Source organism: Papilio machaon, chromosome 13 (assembly GCF_912999745.1).
Source record: "Papilio machaon chromosome 13, ilPapMach1.1, whole genome shotgun sequence".
Taxonomy (NCBI): Eukaryota; Metazoa; Arthropoda; class Insecta; order Lepidoptera; family Papilionidae; genus Papilio; species Papilio machaon.
Window position 1 is genome coordinate 1,006,568 of NC_059998.1, and position 14,813 is coordinate 1,021,380.

General features: G+C 33.5%; 1 protein-coding gene across 4 annotated transcripts; it reads left to right on the forward strand.

Annotated features, from left to right (window-relative positions):
* Positions 1–382: 382 nt before the first annotated feature.
* Positions 383–10,771, forward strand: LOC106719338. 4 transcript variants are annotated; one of them, XM_014513666.2, is made up of 8 exons: positions 383–1,055; positions 3,512–3,843; positions 4,103–4,951; positions 6,663–7,025; positions 7,431–7,538; positions 8,744–8,830; positions 9,781–10,017; positions 10,620–10,771. In XM_014513666.2, the coding sequence occupies exons 1-8, from the start codon at positions 797–799 to the stop codon at positions 10,659–10,661; spliced, it is 2,277 nt and encodes a 758-aa protein (XP_014369152.2). In that variant the 5' UTR covers positions 383–796; the 3' UTR covers positions 10,662–10,771. The 4 variants fall into 4 exon arrangements, with proteins under 4 accessions (XP_014369152.2, XP_014369153.2, XP_014369154.2 ...); XM_014513667.2 differs by having other exon boundaries at positions 7,434–7,538; XM_014513668.2 differs by lacking the exon at positions 7,431–7,538 and having other exon boundaries at positions 10,620–10,770.
* The last annotated feature ends 4,042 nt before the right edge of the window (positions 10,772–14,813 follow it).

Genomic DNA, 14,813 nt, shown 5'->3' on the forward strand with positions numbered 1-14,813 from the left:
ATTATTATCGCTTGTTAAACCGTGTCAAATTGTTATTATTAAGATATTGATCATTAAAATATTATTATAGTTGCGGTCACTGTGTGACTGAATTATTCTATTTGACCAAAAGATTTTATCATGAAATTTGAAAGAAGTTAAGAGTATTACTTTAAGAAAAATATTATCAGTATCAAATAATAATAAAATCATACTTCAGGATAAATGGCAAACTATCGACGATAAACTACTGTAATATTGTATTGTATTGCATAGAAATTAATGTATTTCATTTCACCGGTGCACTTCACTACTATACTTACTACTCTTTGCCTTTGGTTGGTACCCCTGCCTGCCATTTAAAATTTAGCATTACTAGATTTTTTATCTGTACATTGCGTGCAATTTACTTTGCGTCCTTCGCATTAGGCTTTATTTTTTTCGAATATATAATAAATTAACTATAGTTTAATCTTAGTTAATTATCCTAATAAATTTTCTAAAGTCTGTTTCTATACTTTATAGAAATCGTGAAATATTTTTTAAAGTAACCAAGTAAGTCGTTCCAATCCAACCCTTAAGTTCACGGCTTCTGTTGGTTGCGCATCGTGAAATTATTTTATGGAAGTATTACAATAAATAATCAAAACCTAACTGTGTTTAATAATGTGAGTGGAGTTTTATGTAAAACATATGACAAAGTGATACATAGGGACTTAATCAAGTGTAATACTATGGTTATGTTGGTGGGAAAGTCATTGAACCTACATACGGCATGCTGACACTGTGACTTTGTGACGAAAATATGTAAATAAACATGAATGATATAGGCGTTAAAATAACAGAATCTCCGAAGGATATATCGGGGATTTCTCCAGCGCCAGAGAGTGTCGACAATGACGTCGATCCATTATCCATAGAGGATACGGATGTGGGTTCGGCTAAGGATCCCTTGAATGAAGTAGATAATGATGTAGAGGAGAAGAAGGAAAGCTGTGATGACAATGCCAAAGAAGATAATATAAGTGAGAGCCCTAATGATGAAATTTTAACTGTGCAACCGGAGACTATTAAAGGTATTGTTTGAAATATCCATGTATTAAACATTATATTGATAAATGCTCATTATGAATATTTAAACACATTTTAAATATTAAAAATTCCTATAATTACTATAAGTTTCTTGGAGTAGTTCAGACAACTGACTAAAATTGCATTGGCATAGTTGTTAGAATTTAGTGCTTACTTTGTCTGGTGAGTGAGGTAACTAGACTAGCCTTAAGACTGATCAAAACTTGTGTAACCTTGCTATTAATGAGATAGTTTTCTTTAACTTGTCTTGTTTGTTGTTTCTTTGGGTGTTTAAGGTATTAACTGATCAAATTTCAGACAATTGTGGTTTAGGAGAGTCTTGAGTGTAATATAGTCGATTAAGTATGGTGTCCATGCATTCACTTCCTATGTGTTGTTGATTGGTAATCTCAGAATATATATACTCCTTTGATAACTCTGACCTACTTGGCTTTTTATGTAGTATATTTAAATTACTTTAAATTAGGAATATTAGTTTTATTTTGATTAGATTGAATTATGTCACAATAAATTAATTCCGTTAAAATTCTCAAAGAAGTAACATGTCTAGTAATCTAAAATAACTGTTTAACCTTTATATACATATTTTATAATGATCTTGTATCATCTGAATTAAACTTGAAATGTTTAAGTTGGAATAAATAGTTTTCTAATCAGTCCTTAAGTGTCTTTTTGGTTTGAAAGTGATCCCATTAGCCACATCTACCATTTCAAGATGTGTAACTTATCAAAATGGTCAAGGTGGCCAACAATCTTAATGGTAAAGAAAAACAAACATTTACATGTGCAAACCATTATCCTGTGTAATTATTAATGATTTTTAATAAAATGTTTTGTTTGTTTTTAATACCAAATCTTTCCCTTGGCTCAAAAGAGTTACATCTTGTATGGGATCTTTATGTAAGATCTCTTTTCATTGGAGGGGTGAAATACATTATGTTTTTGTTTTGTTTTCCATGCTAAATTTCCAAATTTATGTCTACCAGAACCTTATCCAGAGAGGTCATGGGTATGAGAGGTATTATTGTTATTCCATAATACTTGTATAAACCACATAATACTGGACCAATTTAAAAAATACATTGAATGAATAAAAAAAAGTTGCATATCATAAATGTGTATAGTGATATATCAAGTAATCTAAGCAAATAAAATTGTCAATTTTCTTCATAACTTTTATATCTCATTCTCATTTTGTATCTAATGATGTATGACTCAGAAGCACATTGATTAGTGTTCCAAGATGGTTATCTGTAGGTTCCAATATTTTGTTGAAAGTAAATATTTTGCTTCAAAACATACTAGTAGTAGAGGGCAATAGTTACCATTATTCCACAGATCTTTGGTCAACTTTTTTCCACTTTTTCTGTCTCAGTGCACTTACGAAATGTTTGTAACTCAATATAAACCTCAATGCAGTTGCCAACAATTAAGTGCTCTATTTTCTGTGTAATTTTTATGTTACGTCTTTTGAGCTTCTACAATTTCGCATAAATTATAATAATATTTGATGAGTTGTATTTTAGTATCCATGATGTTTTAAACAACGAAAAAAGAAGTGTCAGTTAATTTCTTTCGAAAAGCATGGTTATATTGTTTCCATCACGGGTATGTTCGAGTAAAGTATAATTACGCCGGCTTAACTTATTGTATACGAGAGCGGACTAACTGCACTCTGTGTAAGTGGGCCACGTGTTGCACTTCCGTAAAATGCATTTGCGTGCACACGAAGAGCCGTTTGAACAGTACGTTCGTAAGTATCGACTTAGAATCAACATCTTATATCTAGGTATACGGAAGTACATACAGTTCAAATTTTTAATGAAGTCCTCTCTCGGTCTAGATTATCTTGTTTACCTTGTAACGTAATATGTTTAATGCCACGGCAATTTTTTAGAATTAATGTGGAGTGTTAAAATGTATTAGGTCAAGTAGGTAGTACAAAGATCAAGACATTACAAGTACGATCTAAGACGGTTAGGCAATAAGAAATTACGTAATTAAATCAGTAATAAAGAAACAGATATTTGCTAAAATTATACCAGAATAGACCAGTTCTTACTCTTGGCGTTGAAATTATGTGTCATATCGAAACAAAGGTTTTCTTTTGCCCTTGAACTGAGCCGCATTGTTCTGGTCATAGCGAAAGGTCTTTCGTAGTTGAAGTAGAGACAGACCATGAGAGAAAAGGTCGGACTCTATGTCATATCGGTATTGCCAAGGTTAGAAGTTTTAAATGTTTTACACGAAAAGACATGCAACTTCTCTGAATTTTTATTATTTTTGTGGTTGACGAGTATCAATTAAAACCAGGCGAAGTGTTTTTGTATGCATTTTACTAGATATGTAATTAAATAAGCAATATTTATCCAATTAGAATATGAAATTTAATTACTTCAAGAGAAATTCTTGCGATGGTAAAATTTTACGAATATTCCAGAAGTATTGCTGAAAGATGAAGCACCTATAACTGTGATAGAGGAAAAAAATGTGTCAGATGATGTCGCGATTAGTTTAAAACCTGACCAAACTCCTGATAACACTGTGTCGGAGTCCCGCGAACTGCCTCAGGAAACGAAGCAGTCTGTTGAGGTCCCGAAAGTTAAGGAACCGAGTCCGGTTAAGGAAACTCCTGCGGCAGAGCCCGAGGAAGTGAAAACACAGGAGACTGACACTGATGTGGCAATGACTGAAGTGGTGCAGACTAGTGAAAAGACAGAGAAAACCGAATCAAAAATCAATACGCAATCTTTTAACGGCGATGTTATTAAGGTAATCGTTATGTTGGTGATGTTAATGAATTATTAAAAGTATTGTTTTTCAATTAACTTACAATATATTACAATATAATAGGGTCTTACTTCGACCTCACTATTAAGGGATATACAAAATTATTTGTAAATTAACAAGATAATTTTTGTAGTCACAAAGTCAATTCTTTTTCCTTCTACGAATGCGCAGCTACCCAGCTGCTCGCGAATGCTGCATTCGCCAAATTTAGACGCAACTTAATACGTTCCTTATATTTCAGGAGGAGCAATCAACAAAACGACGAATTAGCGAAGACGTTGACACAGAATCACCGCTAAAGAAGCTCTGCCAGGAAGTCGAGAAGACTTTCCCTCAGCACGATGTCATGATCAGTGATTACATTCAGACCGCCACCAAAAACAACGTCGATGAAATTCAGAGGCATACAGAACAACTGCTCTCAGAAATACAAACGCTAAGAGAACTCGCTCAAAAGAAAGAACACGAATGGAATAACATATTGCACCTTAAGAAGGTCAAAGAAGAAATTCTATTACGACTTCTAAGACGCAAACAAGTTCTATCCTTCGAGAAATCGGCAGACGTAAACGGTTCGGAGAGGACGGATCCCTTCGATTATTTAAATCAAGCTAAAAACCTGGCCATAGACAAGAGCGATGAAATCTCAGGGTTGGCGATCAAACAGCCGAATTCTACGATGGTCAACCCTATCCTACAGCCGCCAGTGTTGCCAGTCACGACGCATTTTAACCACATGTCAGGGTTGCCACCGCCGTACGATAAAGCTGCACACATGCAATCTATGCCTAAGCCAGTATTCCATCAACCTTTAATGTTACCTGGCCCTATACCCGGTTTCTCTAGAGATATGAACGGCCAAATGAACAGTTTCGGTATGCCGATGGGTCGACAGGGTCCAACTAAAGACGTCAAGTCGATAATAGCTGATTATAGACAGAGGAATCCAGAAGTAACGCCGAGACGCGGAAGACGGATGAAGTCAATATTGAATCCGAACATGATGAATCCACCGAGACCGATTGCACCTAAAATTGATAACTTAAATAATTTTAATAATCTTAATATGCTTTTCAACAATTTGGATATGGTAAGTTGCTTTTCTATTTATTCGTTTTTCGTCAACTTTCGACTATTTTTCTTTTTTTCTTTCTTTCTTTAAAGGATTTTTTTTTCAATTGTAACTTATTTAAAACATTTATTATGGAGCAATATATGGAAAGACATTTTTTTATTCTTGAAAACGCATTATTTAACATTTTTTATAATTAAATGTAATGGCAACATAATTTAACTGACCACACTTTTACATTATTAAGGTAAATAAAATAATAACAATGTATTTTTAATAAGTTAATTTTATTCGTGGCTTTATAAATAGACAACCAATAATACAGTAAGGACTTGAACCCGTGACCTTTTAAACCGAGGCCGAGCCTCTACATACTGTGCGTAATACTTCTATTGTTTTTTCTTTAAAATCGAAGCTTAAACTGTCGAATTTATGATTATTTTCGTTGCAACTCCACCGTACATATATAATGTATGCTACGCATATTAGGCTCTTTAAAAAAACATATTTTTTGTCATACTACTGTTTGCTACCGAGAGCGTCGGTGGCTCAGAGGTTAAGTACTTGACTTGTCTGAAGGTCTTGGGTTCGAATCCCGTCTCGTTTATCGATTTATATATGTACATTTATCCGAGGTTCTTATGGTGAAAAGCAACATAAATTCAAAGATATGTGTGAAGTCAACCAACCCGCCATCGTGGTTGATTATGACCTAGTCACCCCTAACTAAGGGTAGGTGTCGAAACCCTCAGCTAGTAGTACCAAAACAGCTTCGATCATTTTTGCTTTAAAAGTATTATACGCGTTTATTATTACTTTCTGGGTCATTGAAGCGTCTTAAGTTCGTATAAATACCGAATCTATAATAAGTACTTTATGTCTACATATAACAAGCTCGAAATTATCAGTAGATATTATCCTAGCTTTTTGCTTTAATTGTTACGATTATTTGTAATAAAGCGAGAGTTTTGAATAGTTACTTACTGTGGGTTTTTGAGAGTAAAATCCCCGTTTAAAACATATTGCTATCTTTGTTATGTCAAAGATAATGACAGGGATGACGGTATGTTTTATACAGAAATTTTAGTCTCGGAACCAACGGTAAGTCTTAAGAGTTTTTATCAAAATATGTTAATGTTATGCAATTTAAATTAATATGGTAAAATCGTACATTTTGCTTTGCATTTGTACCGTCCTCGTTCGTAGTTACCTCTCGCCTCTGCTTTCTCTGGCACGAAGTTCTATAGAATCGGGTGCCAAATGCCGAACGAGTGCACAAACACCTTCGTATCGACCTTGGCGGCTCGCGATGTCGAATTAATAACGTATCCTTGACTCGAATCTGCGACGGCCGTTGTGAGGTCGTTGCTACCGAGCGCTTGATCAATTCGAATCTAGATATGTAGGGCGCGGAGCCACTTCATAGTGCAGCAATTTGTGTATGCTATAATATTCGTTACAGGGGAAGGTATATTTGTAATTTCTAATTTAAGGTATACTTATGTTAAAAATTGGATAAATGGTATAGCGAACATTGATGCTAATTTCGTTTTTTTTTTCACCTCATATTTACAGTATAATACCGCCACACGGAAATCTTAAACTAATATATTACTGTGTAAGGATTAAAAACCAACATATTAATGCTGTGTCCTGAATTGTATACTAGTTCTGAGTCTACAAGTTGTTTTGGTAAAGTAAATTAATTATTTACGTAATAATGTTTCAGAACCAAAAAGCGATGCTGGAGAGACTACAGCAAATTCAAGCGGGCGGACTTCCCAACGGTGTCTCGTTTAAGGACGTACTCGTTCAATTCGCTAACATGCAGCAAACAAACCCTAACCTTATGCCAACCAGGCCAATGGACATGCCCAGTAGACCGGAGCACCATGTGAGACCTGATGGGAGACGGAGACAGGATAGAAGTCATGAAGAGCCGCACATTCCTAAGCAAGTGGAGCGGCTGGCCTCGCCCAGTCCCCGGCTACCTCCACCTCCGCCCTATCCGGAGATATCATTGTTGCCAGTCACAACCAGTCAGGAGACCTCGCAATCTCAAAGTTCCTTATTACACGGGATATTGACAAAGGTAATTTTAATATGGCAATTATTTTACTAGGTAAGAATTTTTTAATCAGTTAGCAACACTTAGATTTAGATTTTCTTTACTTAGCCATTTAAAGTGTCTTCAAGTTGGGTGTTAATCACTTAATTTGAAGACACTGAAAAACATTTCCTTATGAGTTTAAGGGATGGACATTGCTGATACAGTTTTTTATATTACGCCTTCGATTCCATTACGTTTTAATAGAAATTTGTAGGCTGTGTCAAGGTAAAATTACCGCTAAGTTATTTGCTTAACGTATATCTATCAAAGAAAATTCTAGATTCTATTAGCAGAAATATAATGCATTGTCCATCTCTATTTCATTTGTGTCACAGATCGTTACAAAACGTTTTGAATTAGCTTGAATGGGTGTTGCCAAACTTCCAGCAGGCGTCCCCTGCGTCTCAGAGTTTCTCCCCGACGTTGGCTAAACTGCTCACGTCGCCGGAAAGGAAACAGAGCGCGCCAACGTTGCCAACTTTCGGTCAGGCCAAGGTACAACCTTAATGTGTACGAAATAAGACCCGAATTGGTGTGCTAATTGGCCTCGATCATTCCAAATTCAAAATTTAGCTTTAAGAATTTGACAAAAAAAATCGCAGCTTTGTAAATAGTTTTAGCGCCATCTAGCGCTGGATAAAACAAACAAAATGTCACAATTGATCAAAGAGTAGACGGCATGAGTCAAACATGTTGGTCATAGATTGTATAAGTTTTTTCAAATAGAGCCAGTTGCATGCTTCAACTATTTACAAAGCAAAGCATAAGAGTACGTTTGAGTGCAAATTTTTTAAGAAAAAAAAAAAACAGAAAATGGCAATGCTCATTAAGTGATAATGCCACTTCATGTTTTACACTCATAATTATTCGCCTTCGTTATAATAATAAGAAGATAATGTCATGTGCTCATAAAATTAAAGCAAATTTTATATTCTCATTTTATAATTTAATTTCACTAGTTGGTTTTATGAAAAAATAGTTCCAAGACTAAATTAACTTTTACTTAATTAACTGTATTTACTTTCTTTCCATGTATTTTTCAATGTAGTTACTCTGAGGAATTACAACAACTAGTAACTTGGTTCTCAACCACCATAATTTACCATATATTAACATAAATTTACAAAACTACCCACAAAACTAAGAAATTGACAGTTCAACGGTTTACCAACTTGTAGGGTAGTCGCAAACTATTTTCTATTCTTGCACATAACTCGTTAATAAATGTACAAATGTACACTTAATTTACAAATAGATTACATATACATTTTTTATAAATAATTACGACATTAATATCTCTGATTCAATATTATTCTAGTTGCAGTTTCTAGAAAGTTCTTCCATCGTTTTTCTTTTGCATGCACTTGCTTTCCTTTCTTTTATCTTTATGCATGGTTTTGACAGTGCTATGTGCATACATTTTAAGCTTTAAACATGTCTGATTCTCTGTTAATATATATCTATTTAGCTATTTTATCTATAATTTGCTAAAAAAATGTCTTTACTAAGTAAATAAACTTTACATTAGCCTTGGAACTAATTAAAGAAAAATATTCTATCAGTTTAAACATTGTACGAAGCCGTAAATTTCCTATGACGGTCTGAATAACATAAAATAATTTTTATGTTAGACATATTGTAAGTTTATTATAGTTAATATGTATTAATTAATATGTAATGAGTTTGTACAATGTTTTCAGAACTGCGGTGAGATCACTATAACTCCGGTGCAACCCACACCTCCTCCCGAGCCCCAGCCCGAGAAGACCGAGGAAGTGGTGCAGCTGGTTAGTATATATGACTAACTGTCGTCCGCGAATCTGTCCGCGTGGTATTCAAAAATACTTTATAAGTAGCCTATGTGTTCTTCCCGACTATGTTCTGCCATGCCAAATTTCATCAAGATCTGTTGAGCCGTTCTGGAAATACCTTCAAATAAATATCTACCCATCCATCTTAACATTCGCATCTATAATAATAGTAAGATATAAAAAAAAAAAAAAAAATTAAATTAAGGAATTGTAAAAAATTGCAAATAGAAGTAAGTTACTTTGTACATTTTATTTCATTTTTTAATTTTGTTTTATCTGTATGGAAATAAATGGCTTTATTATTATTATTATAACTAACTAGGACTAGAATCAACTGAGGCGACTTGTCACTATAAATTTTATGAGTTTTCACTGCCGAAACAGAAACATCTATCTCTGGCTTTTTGAAAATAGATGGCAATAATGTTTTACATTTGGCAAAAATTATATACAACTAATATAACTTTATGTACATAATTTTTTTAGAAAAAAATTGCGTGATGTGACTTATTTATTTTTTATTTAACTTAGTAATTTATGTTGATGAACCTACTTAAAATAATCCTAATAATCTATATATATATACTAGCTTTTACCCGCGACTTCCGTCTCTTAGTTAAGCTATCTCCCTATCCCGCTATCTTGAGTTATAAATAGTATACGACTTTCTTTTATTTATATATATATAAAAGAAAGTTGTGTTAGTTACACTATTTATAACTCAAGATCGGTCGAACTGATTTAGCTGAAAATTGATGAAGAGGTAGCTTAGAACTAGGAGACGGACATAGAAACTTTTTTTTTTTATCTTGCGTGCATTTTTTTTATTCCGGGCGGACGGAGTCGCGGGTAAAAGCTAGTTTTAAATAAGCTTACCGAGATGAAGAAATATAGACAGAGTGGTAAGTTTTATATTTGTTTACCAGGACGATGAGGAGAGTCCAGCATCGGAGTGCTCTGGTGGGGGCTCCCCTGCGGGCTCGGGCTCCGGGCGACTGGTGATCGACGAGGGTGGGGCTGGTGAGGGTGAGGCGGCGGAGGGTGAGGGTGGTGATGGCGCGGCGGAGGCTGGTGCTCCACTGTGCCAGGGTTGCCGGCGTCGTGATGCTCAGTTTGTGTGCGCCGGATGTGCCAACCAGTGGTACTGCAGTCGGGATTGTCAGGTAAGCTATACAGATAGATCTAATTTCACGTTAAGATATAATTTTTACTAAGAAATTACGCTTTCTTTACAACTTTGGTTGCCTTTTGTATGGACTCGCTTCTAATTTCAGCCCTATTTTAATCTAAAGTAGCGAAGCCACAACAAAGAAGTGTAGATGTATGTCAATTAATATTACTTTTTTAACCCTCGCTTTTTGAAACGCATATATTTATGGTTAATAATACAAGGTTCTGACTGTTAAAAGAAAGTTATTGGAGAAAAAAAGTTACATTTTGATCTTATTTATACAAATTTAACCAATTAATCTAATATATAAAATTCTCGTGTCACAGTTTTCGTTCCCGTACTCCTCCGAAACGGCTTGACCGATTCTCATGAAATTTTGTGAGCATATTCAGTAGGTCTGAGAATCGGCCAACATCTATTTTTCATAACCCCCCCCCCATTTAGTCTTTTTTTTTAACTGCGCGCGGACGGAGTCGCGGGCGACAGCTAGTTTATTAATACATTTGTATAGATACTTGACATGATCGTACGTAATACGTAAGAGAAAAAAGGGACTTATTAATAGTTGCTTAAGGTTCAAATTTGCACTTACAGGTGGCGGCGTGGGATGATCACTCAGAAATGTGTTCTGGCTGAGATTCAGAAAATGGTGATGAAACGTAAGTGCACTCACACGACCGCTCTTAACAATTTCATTGCCTTATTTAATATAATTAGTTAAGTTACATCGTATATATCTATTCTGTTATCGGAAAGATTGAATCTCTTTTTTGGACAAAAAATATATACCTAGTTAATGGTATGGAAAAAAAATGCAATCAATGGTGATTTATTTACGCACAGATTATTTATTGAAATGGATATGTCTGTGCTTCTGAAGATGTTTTACTGTGGGTTTCTGAAAATTCCCGATTTAAAATATTGTTATCGCAGTTTTGTTTAAGATAATGACGGATAACAATATATCTTATACAGAGGTTTTGGTTTTAGAAACCCACAGTTAGTATGTTAAGTTTTGGACAAAGAATGGATTTGTGTGAATATCAACGATTCATTATATTCCATGTTTCCTTTAAAATAAGTCAAGTTTTAGGACTTATGTGTTCGTGGTTAGAATGTATAGATGTCAAAATTATTACTAGGACTTGAACTATTAAAGACTTTGTGAAAAATATACACGGAATTGGGATAAAATTACTTTATGGTACATAATTTTTTTTTTTTTTATAAAATTTAATTGGGAAATGTAAAATCACTATTTTAAATGATATATGAAATGTTTATTTTCTTGTGCTCATATTATTTTTTGCAAAATATTAATTTCTTTAAAAAAAAATTGTTAACATAATATTTTTATTTTTATAAAAAATCAATGAAATGAGAGAAATTTTTGCACATTTGTAATATTGGTAGCTATATATATATTTTCCTAAAAATTAAATGAACCTGTAGGTTATTTAGAAAAAAAAATTATGCCCGTTTATGTACGTTATGCACATCTTTAAATGGTAACATTGAAAATAAAATAAATCGTTGTGCATAATTTAATATAATAAACTATCATCTTATGAAAACACCAATATATCTAGGCTCTATATATTCCAATAACATCATAAGGTTGATTGTACACTACGAACATAATTTAAACACAATTTTTTTAATTTCCTACTTCTTTTGTATATTTTGGTTCATTGCATACAAATTTAATATTATTTATTGGGTACAATTATGAAATACAATAAATTTATCATTAATATATATGTATAATATCGATTCTATTATATGACTGAACTATTTATTATATTTTCTATATCGTCTTAAAAGGAACGGTACTGTTAATTATAATGTACCGGTACTGTACGGTATGTATGTAACTGTAAATGGACTGGTATTAGCCGCGTACCCACTTAGCGCACAGGCTCGCGCGGCAGCCTCAGTAGTTTTGTTCAATTTACACGTGGTCGCCTCGCGAGGCAGGCTGAGCCATCATAAGTCCGCGAGTATTCGTAATGGACAGTCATGTTTTTTCAGCTGCAGCTATTTTCCTAGCTGATTTTTGTTTAAATTTTTTGGATCTTTGGGGTCCCAAAGCGCATTGTATTAAGCGAATGGACTCCTCCTGACTGCCCATGATATCAAAATTAAAGAAGACAAACATAACACAACAAGTCAGTCACAACAGTCACAACAAGAAGAACATAACCGTCCCCACCTAACACACAGCGCTCACTGAGGCACCTTTGAGCGCTTCAAGTTTACCGACAACAGATGGCTCGGAGCCGAGCCGTGCTCGGTCGAGCAAACGCGCGCCCGAGGCAGGCCGAGGCACATCCACACCAGCCGAGGCATTTGGCTCGCGAGGTTGCCGCGCGAGCTGTGCGCTAGGTGGGTACGCGGCTATTTATGTACAATCATAACTATGTATTGTTGTCTCTGTTCTTCTCAAAGACAATGAGTGGGATGACATTTCAATACAAATATCTCGAAAGTTGAATCACAAACATGGAATGTAAATATAAATATAAAATCACAGTATTATCGTCTAATCTGAACATATAAAAATAATGGGTACATTTAAACAAGATACTTAATTCAAGTGTCCAGCCTAATAAAAGTGTTGGAATATAAGCATGTTTTTTAACATGAATATAATATTAGTATAAGGTTAAGCTAATTATTATAAAAATATGATTTATGTTCAGAATAAGTCGAATTATATGTTGATATTGTATTTAATTCCCAAAAGTATTCCTAGCGCCTTATATATTAGGTCATTCCTTAATCTTGGAAAATGTAATGTGTGTTAAATGGCAAGGAAAATAATAGAATATATACCATTTATATTATTTATGAATGTATATAAATTGTGTGAATTGTCTTTAAAACGATACAAAATCAGCTATTGTTGGAAAGTTTGGTGGACATTTCTTAGGCCAAATGGCAAACATAAATCTCAAACACAATATTTCAAATAATACAGTTAAATGAAGACATTGTATTTCAAATCCGTTTGATTGGAATTGATATATCCTATTAATTTATACAGTTCGTATCAAACGGTTTATAATTTATGTACTACCCACTTTATTTAGGACTGTGTGTGTGTAAAAAGCTTGTAACTTAAGTTAAATGTTAGATGCATATTCGTAAATCTGTAAGTATGTGAAAATAGCATAATGTAAAATTGTTAAGACATCAAACCGAAATCAGTTTTTTGAAATAAAAATCTGTAATCTGCAAAAACATATGTACAAAAAAATCTCTTTTTTTTAAAAAAAAAAACAGTCCAGTCTATATGGTATACTTGTTTTTGACAGTTAACACTCACAGTATAAATTACTCAGCTACTGTAACTTTTTTTTTGTAAATATACCCTACTATTTGTAGATTTAAAAGTGTAGCCACATTAAAAAAATATGATTTATATGTATTATAAAAAAAAACTGTATTTGTTTTATATTTCTCGAAATACACAACTCGTTTACACCAACGTTACCTTTAGTTACGTGGTTGAGTAAAAAATTTAACTATATATAAATCAATCACAACTATTTATTTTTTACAATCATAAAAATAATTAATAAGTATAAAAAAGGCGTTCTATTTTCTACAAGTATCGTGCCAAATGAACAAGATTTTTTTACGCAAGCCAATACTAAATACAAGTGTATATTTTACAGGTGGCAATACCGGTCAGTGTTGCCTTATAGAAAAGAACAATATTTTTATATCTTGCGATATAGTGATGCTTTCGTTTCGGTCTTTTGCTAAAACTATTTTTACACTTTTTTTTTAGATAAATTTGCTTACTGGCAAGTTCTTTGGATGCCTTTTTTTAAAGGCGTTATTATTTATTTAGATGTATGAAGGCCGAAACCAGCGCGTGAATGTAACATCAGAGCTTTGAATCCGTTGCAAGCTGTACATTATTTCTGAAACGCTAGTCAAGTGTTTTGTTACCTATTTACCTGTTTATGTATTTTGTAACTTATATGATGTTTATATAAGAACGTAATAAATCAGTACTGTCTTGGAAATATTGTATGTTTTTTTTTCCTAACCCTATTGCTTTGAGTAATCAGCTGATTGTTTTATACTAGGCTAGACTAAAACACTCACGTAAATATGTCCGGTTTCGGTACCGACTAATTTCGAGTCAATCGGGGGCCCTTCATCAGTGTGAGTGGGACTAGCATTAATTACCTCTTAGGGCGCGTCTTGAGGGGGTGGGGGGCGCGAAATAATACTAGCTACTAAAATCTATATATATAATCTACAGGAAAAGGACATAGGATAATTTTTATCCCGTTTTCTATTTTTTATTCCGCGCGGACGGAGTCGCGGGTAAAAGCTAGTTTTAAATAATTTAATAGTTTAGACTAGTAATTTGATGCTCATAAAAATAGATATTATAGTAATCCAGTTTATTTTGTTTAGGTTTAAATAAAAACCACCGATTTGGAGTTAACAATTTATGTTTATATGAAATGGAAATGCTTTAGTTTTCTGTTTTCGTTTTCGAGAATATTCAAAAATTTCAAGATTTTATAATTCATAATATCTCAACTGCGGGTACTAAAAGGTAAATATTTTTCATAATTACCATCGTTAAATTGACCACTTTCTATTCAATAGAAAAATACGCCCGTATTGTTGTTCGAAATTTCCACGAAATTATACGTTAAAATTGATCGGATAATTGTGTCAGTAATCATCGATAAAGTTTTCTAATAAATTTTATCGTGTTTGTCAAATCATTATTATTATGAGTAAGGATAATGAAACGTT